At 32.5% G+C, this 10,981-nt stretch overlaps 1 protein-coding gene across 1 annotated transcript in view; it reads left to right on the top strand.

Annotated features, from left to right (window-relative positions):
- The window catches only part of LOC106460999 (cytosolic carboxypeptidase 6-like), a 111,695-nt gene that overhangs the window by 68,650 nt on the left and 32,064 nt on the right, over positions 1-10,981 (top strand). The window contains exons 3-5 of the mRNA XM_013920767.2: positions 775-889; positions 10,067-10,178; positions 10,359-10,561. Coding sequence (XP_013776221.2) covers positions 775-889; positions 10,067-10,178; positions 10,359-10,561 — 430 coding nt within the window. The remainder of the gene's footprint in view (positions 1-774; positions 890-10,066; positions 10,179-10,358; positions 10,562-10,981) is intronic.

Genomic DNA, 10,981 nt, shown 5'->3' with positions numbered 1-10,981 from the left:
CGAACCACGCGACTACTCTATTTCCTTACTAATAACACACACACATATATATATATATACATACTACGTACATATATACACTAACAACATTACTAAGAAGATATATATATATATATATATATACTAATTACAAGGAACAGTATTAAATATGTATATATTTATTACATGCATACATTTATACATACAATACCAAAGAATATATATATATATATATATATATATAACATCTCTACTCATATATGGCTAATTACATTACGTGCCAACTCCATTAAAGTGCTGTGTACTTCAATTTCATTTGCGTAACAGCTTAATTCGTCCACTTAGTAGCCGGTACAAAATACCCGTAGAGACTCTTCAGTGTATTTTTATATATATATAATTTCAGTTAAGCTACTGAATACCTTTTTTTTTCTTTCCAGTGTATTGTTATTTTTCTTATATAAAATACTGTAAACGACAACTACTGTTTGAATAACTAAAAGACAAAATTAAATATGAAGCCAAATGTACCATTCGATTCGCCACATATCATTGAGGGAAACCTGTTTCGGGGACCAACTTTAAACATCCCATTCTTAAATGACCTAAAACGGCTTATTGTATTTGAAACATAATAGTAAAGCAAAGTCAGAATTACTATAGAAACGCTCGATTTTTCTCAGCAAAAATACGGCAGTAAAGGAAGATTATAGTTATAGACTAAGAACAGTTACTATCTTCGAAATTGAAGAGCATTTTTAAAGAAACTTGTTTGGTTTATGTTTATTATTGCAGGATTGATGGACTACCTCGTGAGTAACACACCAATAGCTCGCTGTCTCAGGCGAAATCTTGTTTTTAAATTTATTCCAATGCTGAACCCAGATGGCGTTTTTGTCGGTAATTACAGGTAAATAATATTTGATTTTATCAATATTTATTTTAAATATCCACCTATTTTACAGCTCCTAATTTTACCTAATAATTTGATAATGAATTTATTTCTAACGCTTCTATCGCAATTTCGTGTTTTCATTGCATTACTAAGAAGGAATATATTAACCCTAAAGAAATGTACTCATATAAATATTATCTACTTTAAAACCAACTTAAAAACTGTGTTTACCTAATTATGGCAAAAATCAAATAGCTTTAGTACCAAATGGCATAAGTATTTACGATTTTCCTGTATTGTAGAATACATATTTAGAAACGTAATTGCGTGTATAAGATTTGCGATGAACAGTTGGTTTTGATACTGTATATTAGCTCAAAGATATTTTAAATTTGGTTTTTCAATCTAAGCAGAGCATTAGGCGATGCTCTAAACGACAAGGTCAAATAAAAGTGCGAAACGTACTCAATGGCATATCACAGCCCAAACTTTGGACCTTTCGATCCGAAGGCATATACTCTAACGATTAGGCCAAGAGCAGTCCATTTGTTTTTAAAGAAAAATATGAAATGAGGTGAATTACGGCTTTCGTAGGCAGTTCAAATAAACTTCATTAATTGCCGTTGTTCATTAAAATTAACTTTCTGTTGGCATTATTGCAATACTGTTTACATATTCTTTCAATACACGATACAGTTCTCTTTGTGGTGTTTGTAGATAGATAAATTGGGATGTGATACGTTGCTAATTAATTTAACTTATTGCTATTAATTATAGCGTTTCTCAATAAATTATCTCCACATAGCTATCCATTAAATTACAAATGTCATTCAATCCGGAAGTGGAATCACAATAGGGAGGCGTGTGTTACGTCACATATATAGAGCTAGACAACAGCTAAATATAGATGTCTAAATAGATATTTGCAAATACTAGATGTAGATTTAATTAAAATCAGCCATAATGCCGTACTTGCTCAAAATGCCCTGTATAAATTTGGGCGAAATGTTTTCCACTGGATATCTAACGATATTTTATCATCATGAATGTAATTAACAGTAATTGAGGTCATACTTCAGTAATTACAATTTTCGTTTCATCATACTAATAGTACGAGGTTTGAACTTACTCCCTGAACTGTCCAAGTGAGAATCATATCGTTTAAAAATGTTGCAGTGCAGAAGACTGTGATCTTTCGAAAGACCAAAGTTTCACACTATAGTATGCTGGCATATAAGACAACCAGTCTTCTCCTATACTTCTGCATTGTTATTATATACATGTTGTTTATAATATAAATTTTCACACGATCAGTATTCGAACTACAAGTGAATATTTACCAAATAAGCCAGAGGATTAACTTACTGGTATTTCCTTGTAAGATACTTATTAACAACTCAAACTACTACTGCGTATATAACACTTTTATATCTGTGATATATGTGTGTGATACAACACACTGCAAATCTACATATCTTCTTTGCAATTTTTACCTAGTGTTTGCGTAGGCTACACATGCAGTCACATTTTATACCTCAAACGCCCATAAGTATCGAAAAGGTGAAAACATTGTTGTAAACATAATTAGCTCCTACCCTCAGTATAAAATAAATGAACCACTGAAACCACATTGTTCAAAATTGTATTTATTTGAGAACATTGTTGTGTTGTGAAGTCACATGTTTGTGACGAGTTCCGATTCGAACCGTTCAGGAATAACACATAGTGGAATTAAGTCGCCCTTCGTCAGATTTTTTTAATATTGTTTTTATGCTGTGTTTAACCCTTCATTTGTGTCATGAAAAGCATTAATTTACTAACATCACTACGTGTATGTAGACTGTATAAAATTCATCACAAAGATTGTGCACCAGTCAACACATTTACTTTGCTGTTTTTTTATTCCTCTAATGATTGTGTTGCTTTAATGAAAGTTCTCTCATAGTGCATTACTCCATTCCATGAATAAGCAAGTTCTTTCATTTGTTTGTTGTTAAACATAAAGCTATATAATGGACTATAAGTGCTGTGCCCACCACAGGTATCGAAACCTGATGTTTAGAGTCAGAAGTCGAAATACTTTCTCTGAGCCACCAGTAGGCAGTTCTTTCTTCGTCATAACAATTTATTTTATCTGTATGTAGAGAAGATAATTAAGCACGAGAGTGTTTGGTTCTTCTTATCTAACATTATGTTCTCATATTACATATTAATGTTAAATTTATATCACTTTGGCAAAAGTACACAAATGTAACCGCTATTCTTATTTCATTAAGTGTTTTACTGTAGAATAGCTTATAAACTGTGATAATAGATTGTTTTTTTTCTAAACACAAAACTACGTTGTGTCCACTGCGATAAATCGATTCCAGATTTTAACGTTATATCCCCTTACGCTTCCCGCTGAGATACTGAAAGATATAACAAGTGACCTACAGATGTTTTTAAATATAACATCTTTATTAAGGACAATATTAAATCGTAAAAAAAAGTACTCCGGCAGCTCAGCGATACATTTGAGAGCTTATAACGTTAAAATTCAAGGCTCGAACCCCGCATAGCTTACAGCGCAAATAGCCCATTAGGTAGCCTTGCGTTACAACAAACAACTAGTCAAACTCAAATAAATTCACGTGGAGTAACTCTGAAACCTTATAGAGCAGTTTGCAAACGTACTTTACCCTTACATTAAAACAGATGACTACTCTGAATATAATAACTATTGTTTCAATCTCTCTATCTGTTACTTAAGTTTACACAGAATTAAACTAACTCCCTATAATCAAAATCATTAACTCTTCGGACCGAATGTGGCTTAGTGGATAGAGTGCCGGGCTACGATACTGCAGGTCCAAAACTTGATCTCGCAATAAGCCACTCAACACTCTCCGCACTTTCAGCCCTACATGCGTTATAACCTTAACAATCAATCTCGTTATTTCGTTAAGGAGGCTGTTTAGGTGGCGGGTGTCGCTGACTGCTTCCCTTCCTCGTAGTCAACAGTTCTGAATTAAGGTTGGATATACCTGAATCTTGGGGTCTCTGACCTGGCCGTTTAGCCGATGTGTCGCACAAGGTGCCTATTTCGGCCATGAACTACTTTTGTTCGAGCCCGGCTCTATTTAGACTCATTAAGGTTCCATGTGACTCACTTAGAACCTTTCTTACTTAGTAAAAATTATCAAGATTCATTCAATTCCCCCAGACTGTATATAGCAGTGAAAAGTTATATTTTGTAAACAATCACATACTTTTCGCTAATAATCTAATTAAGTAAACACTTTTGGTTGAGCCTATAGCCAAGCTAAAAGAATCTATTAAACACTTCATCACAACTTCAAACAATTAGTAGGTAGAGCTTCAGTTTCATTATAACTTTCTTCAGCGGTGTGATTTTTGTTTCTCGGCTATGATATACTTTATTAATTGTATCTCTCCTGATATTGTCTTTTGATCAATATATAAATAAGAGCTAAACAAACATTTTCTTTTTTATTTTACGTTTTATAAGCTCTAACATAATTATAGTTATTCTCGTAATTTCTTTGCGGCTGAAGTTGTGCCATGAGTTGCAGGAAACAAATATGTTGAGAAAGAAGTAAGGTCTTCATTACTGCTGTAATCCTTGTGCAGCGGCACGCTCTTCTGTAGGCTTAGAAGTGGTTATTTGATTTATCTATAGAGTCGTTTCCGCTTATTAAAGGAACAACTTCATTTCCTATAAGAGTTGGCCGTTCAGAAATAATGGAGCAACTCATGAGATAAGAATAAAGATCAGGATTAAGGTTTCGTGCACACTTTATGCACTTAAGTTGTTTTTATGGATAATGAATTTTCTTCAATGAATCATCATTTCTCCTTAATTGGTTTTATGAGAAAACTTCATTTCGAACGGTAACTTAATTTCTTCGTAAAAGATCGTGTGTGCATACATGAGTGTTGTTCTTAATGACTTGGAATAATGGCGTGTATAAGACTTTTTATTTTCGAATAGAAAGTTGTACCCAAAGTTTTAGCTTTCATTATTTTGGTAGTAGACAAAAAAACTCATAAATTTGCCTTCAGATAAAAGATGCCTTCTAAATATCTTTGTTTTTATTTTGTTCACTCATGCAAAAAGATTTTACTAAGTGGTTTTCTTCAACTAATCAGAACGTTAAGTGATTTTTCGTATTTGCGAGTTTACTAAGGAGAGATAATCACTAAAAAAATTCGTTTAGTTATGGTGGAAACGTATTCTTACCAAGCCTTTTTTTAATGAACATATGTTTACTAAAAAATTCAGTTGCATATCATTAACTTGTAAAGTAAGCTTGGTGGCTTTTAAACGCTCGAATTCGGAGTTTGATCTTGGCGATAGACACAATGCGAATGGCTATTGTGCGACCAAATACATTTAACCAATATCAAGTATATTTTGTGGCGTTTTGATACGGACCATTTTCATACAGTAATCTGTACGTGGTTTGAGTTAGAGTGTTGAAATTTAGTATAGAACATTGTGTTCTTTTAGATGATATCTTTATGGGACTAGCAGTTCAACATACAGTCATAAAAGAAATAAAATGAAACAGTTTGTAGCCTAGTTTTTATAACAAACTAGAGACACCATCTTTTGGACAGAATATGTGTAATTTAGATTTATTCGTAATTTATCAGGTCTCTTAAATCATCAGAAAAATTATAATATTTAGTAATAACTGAGGCTTTATCAACACAAACATTTATTCTATTGTATAATATTTTATGAAAGACATTGGAAGTATATACCTCCGAAAATGGTCAGTAATGCACAAAGCTTTGTTGAAATATTTACTAACACCATTAGAATAGCACAGTTATTAAAAAGGAAATGTATAAAAAAACAACTCTTTTCTTGCTAAAAGTCCTCAGTTTGCTCAAAGGTAGGCTTTGGGGGGTTAGGGTAGAAGGTTATAATATGGGGCACAACATAGATATCTCATTGTACAGATTTATCGAATGCCACACAGAGTTAACGTCTTAAATTATCAAAAGGATAGGACAAGTAGTTTAGAGCATTAATATATTACGATAATGTTGTATTTAATTCATTTCTGTTTTACCAATTTTTATCTTGAAAATCATAAAGTCATATTTTAGTCAATTTGTGTTTTAAACATTTGTATTCTGATACCATGGGGTTGAATTTTAGTGACTTTGTATTTTCAACATTTGTATCTTGATATCATAAGGTCGAATCCTAGTTTATTTGTGTTTTAAATTTGTATTCTGATATCATATGGTAGAATTGTAGATAATTTGTGTTTTGACTTATAAACCGAAATAAGAATTTTAATTCGATTGAAGTGTAATTTCTAACAGTAAGAAATGATGTGTATATTATGTACTGAGTTTGATAACTGTTTCTAACTTTTATATTTTATAAAAAGGTGAACAAACTATCTTTTTTCTAAATTTCCCTCTGTAAAACACATTTTTGTATTATTTTTTAAGTAGAGCTAAACAATTAACTGTACCCCTGTGGAATAGCGGTAAGTCTACGGATTTACAACTCTCAAATAAGGGGTTCGATTCCTTTCGGTTGACACAGCAGATAGCCTAATGTGAATTTGCTATAAAAAATAGGTAAAAACTATTAATTTCTTGGGTGATATTGTAGTGTGCACAACATTGCGGCTGAGTCTGACAAACACAACATTGTGGCTGAGTCTGACCATCATAAATTATAGTTGAATCTGACCAACACAACATTATGGCTAAATTTGACCAACACAACATTATGGCTGAATCTGACCAACACGACATTATGGTTGAATCTGACCAACACAACATTATGGCTGAGTCTGACCAACACGACATTATGGTTGAATCTGACCAACACAACATTATGGCTGAGTCTGACCAACATAACATTGTGGCTGAATCTGACTAACCCAACATTTATCCTTCTATCTCTTCTTATAAACATGTATCTATCTAACTGTATACGTGTTTTAATCAGTTGTCTACGTGAATATTTAAAATAAAATTAATATGTAAATTTTATGTGTAAAAAAAATAGCATGACGAAACTTGTTAATGACTTATGCATAAAATCGTTAATGGAAGGATTGTTATCCACCTATTAAGTAAGAGACAAAATATCAAACTTATTTAGTCAACAAATTATTATTGTGCTTGTTTCGACTCTAGTTAAAAAAGCACAAGTGAAAGTGACAGGTTGAAGTTGACATGTATTACAATACACTCAAAGATATGAGCTACAGGCCAGCTGTATTCCCTGGCTCTCGCTATATGTGGCATCGCCAAACAGCCGTTTTTCCGAAGCGTCACTACTGCTCTTAGTTCTCTAACATTAAATTTACTGAAAAAGAAACAACATTATTTTGATGCCAATTTCCGACACTGACATCGTAATTGATAAATAATGTCATGGTTTTTCCGACCCTACGTTCTCATAAGACAATTACTTACTGCAAACAGACAATTTAATAAAAACGAAGTGTGTAAGTATCTCACAAAAACAGACTAGTTTCCGAAAAATGTCTTATGATTTTACTTTACCTACGGGAACAAGCAGTCAGGAAGAATTTGATTTCCAATTTTAAAGTCGACAGGGAAAAATTTATAATGTTAAGAATTACTAGTTTAAGTTTTGGACAATGAATGTCATGTATAATTTGAAATTCAGAGTAAACTTTTTTATGAAATCTTTTAAAACCATTTCACCTAATCTGTCAAATAAATAAAAAATAATAAAAAGCACCCCAAAACAAGAAAAGATCGAAGAAACACGTTATTTTACTAGGGCTCATGATTTATTTAAAATGAAAGAGTCACTGTCATCGAAATTCCCTTAAGTTATCATTTGGAAGAAAATTTTTGTTGAACGTTTCCCTTTAACCTTTACATTAAGAAATATCATTACGCTTAGGTCATTCAACGTAAGACACAAAGCATTTGCTCCCCAGTGGTACAGCTGTATGTCTGCGGACTTACAACGCTAGAATCCGGGTTTCGATACCCGTGGTGGGCAGAGCTTAATTACAAACAAACACAAAGCATTTCGTTTATAAAAAGTATACGAAAGAGAATTATTTTTCCTCGAATACATTTGTCGTCCAACTACTTTTGTTCAAATATAAGTTTTAGTCAATCTGTATTTCTGAATCGTACCCATTCAGATTTTTTTTTAAAAATGCATCGTAATTAAAAGTTTGGAGTCTCTGTTAAGCCAACAAAGAGAAATAAGACCATTAGAGGCTACATTGACAAATATAGCCGATAATTAGGAATTCAGTTAGAAGTGAATAATGCCAAAATTATCGAATTACCTTATAAGGTCAAGCACATCTAAGACTCTTGGGTTCGCGTCCCGACCACTTACCACCACCACCCAAAAAAAGATCGCTCTTCGCACTTTGGGTTGTGGTTGCGTTATAAGGGTTATGTTCAAATCTCACTTTTCGATTAAAGTAGACTAAAGATTGGCGGTAGAAGGCGTTGTCTAACTGATTTTCTTCTAGTCCATCACATCAAAGTTAGAGATGGCTAACGCAAATTTCCCTGGAGTAGATTTGCGTGAACTTCAAACAAGGCAAAAAATAACCGTGTAATTCCATAGAAATATTTTAATGAAGATTCCTATGAAGTAACAAAGTCTATAATGTCTGCAATAAAGAAGTTTTATATCTACTAAATCTATCTATTAATTAATTGGAAATGTTTGTTTATTCGTTTTTATTTATTTCCTACGTATATGTTAAAGCTTGGATGAAATGAGAATCATTAGGTCTTCACTGCGACTGTTAAAAAAGTATCTTCCCAAATTACTGCATATATGTAGCTTGTTATTATTATATCAAAGTTTTCGAACATTTTATATGAATAAAACACATTTATATTTATATAATAAAGACAACGTGTCAGTCTTTATACTAAAATACAGTCACCTTGTCATATGGACACTTTGAAAGAAACAGATGAAAGTAACTGAGTACTCGATATCGAGTATTGTCAGTTGGATACATCATTGATAATTTAGTATACATTTCTTTATTTTAATGTACCGACACAATGAATAAACAGGAGATTACTGTGACGCAGCTTGCTCGTGCCATTGCATTCTTTTAAAGATTAGTGGGTAGTGTATTTGTCGAAATATATAACAGACAGTTAAAGAATTAAAAAAATGAAAGAGAAAACATGTTATTTAAAACATCGTTTAAACTATTTCTTTTATTCGACTTCTGGTTGTGCTACCACATTTTATCCTTTATTTTATCAAGAATGTTCCAATAAAAAAAATGGAAAACAAATGAAAACCCACCGAAAAATATGTTCCAAATGTTTTAATCACACTGTCATTTTCATAAGACTTGAAACACCATATAGTTACAGAAACTGACCATTCTTTAAATACACTAATGTATTGTTAGTGTAACAGATCTAATAAAATAATTATTCTGTAGTGAAAAAGATATTTTAATGTTTGTTTTCGAGCAAAATTACTCAAGGATTATCTGCACTAGTCGTCTCTAATTTCTGAACTGATAGACCAGAGAGATAGCAGCTAGTCAACAGCTTCCCCGCCAACTCTTAGGCCACTCTCGTTTTACCGAATAACAAGATTTGACCGTCACTCTTATAACGTACTAGAGTACAGCGCGCAATTTTCTTTTTGGTGGTTACAGAACACGAAAAATGTGCCTGCATATTCATAATCCAGCACGCTCGACCCCCATTTAAAATAATATGAACAACAGGCTTTAATAATTAACTTTAGACATCTAAGTGAGTTTTGGATTTAAACGCACTGTGCCTACAAAAAGGATCGAATCCCGAATGTTTACGTTATAAAAATTTTAAGCTAACCGCTGAACCAATGACGGAGCATACAAGTGTTTTAGAATGTATCAATAATCCAAAAACTTTTAAGTACTCAATGCACCCTCTAATTCCTTTAATTTACATTAACTGTCATTCAAATAAAAAAAAAATAGCTTACCGGCTTACGTAAACCTCACGTGTAACAATTATGTATAAAGTCATTGTTTGAAAATGGTTACTCAGCGACATTGCCGTCTTGAAAGAAGGCCAATATTAGACACAGCTGATTTCAATAATTCTTTGATTAAATTGTGTTAATATGATAACTTTGTGCAAAGATGTTAAAAGATTTATATGATATCCAAAACACTCTTTATGCAGGACCTCTCTGCTGGGAGCTGACCTAAACCGATGCTGGCAAGACCCATCTCCTCTTGCTCATCCAACATTACATGCCACAAAAAAGTTATTGGAAACTCTAGCTAGCAATAAGGTAAAATATAGATAGATAGATGTCATTAATACTTTTATACTCGATTGTTGAAAGAAACTATCTAATAATTACAACAACTATAAGATAATGCTTAATCATCACAATGTCTCTTTAGTTTCAACTTCCTAACGAAAGTTTACTGATTTAATTTGTAGTTGTTGTTGTTTATTACTTTTTCAGGAAGATGACCTATCCCTCTATTTGGATCTCCATGCACATACAGGTTTGTTGGGGACATTTGTTTATGGCAACTCTTACGATGACGTCTATCGTTTTGAACACCATGCTTTATTCCCTAAACACCTTAGCAATTGTGCAGAAGACTTTTCATCGGAAAGTACTGTCTACAATAGAGATCCAGGCAAATCTGGCACATCCAGAAGGTAATGGAGTATAATATAAATGAATGAATGAGTTTTTTTGTTTCCTTTACATACGTTTTTATTACTTAAAATAAGGACAACGTTGAGAGAGCCACTCCTAAAGCGATAACCCTTAAAAAATTCTTACAAGAGATACATAAAAGTACATTATTGTGATGTAATATAAGAAAGACATGACGAACCTTTTCAAGGCGAATACTATTTTGAAAGTGAGTGATTGAGGTGACAGAAACATGCTCTGAATTCACAATGCAAACTTCAAGTAGTTTTGAGCAATGTTTATCGTGTTTATTTCATCATTAGATAGAAAGCTAAAATCCTCAAAGGTAAGTTATATATCGGTAGATAGATAGATACTTTTCATTAAAACAACCAAACCAGTTTTTACAAGTTTGACACCAAACAACCAGTTTTTACAAG

The sequence above is a fragment of the Limulus polyphemus genome, unplaced genomic scaffold (genome assembly GCF_000517525.1).
Source record: "Limulus polyphemus unplaced genomic scaffold, Limulus_polyphemus-2.1.2 Scaffold877, whole genome shotgun sequence".
NCBI classification, from domain to species: Eukaryota; Metazoa; Arthropoda; class Merostomata; order Xiphosura; family Limulidae; genus Limulus; species Limulus polyphemus.
This window is presented reverse-complemented; position numbering and strand designations above follow the sequence as displayed.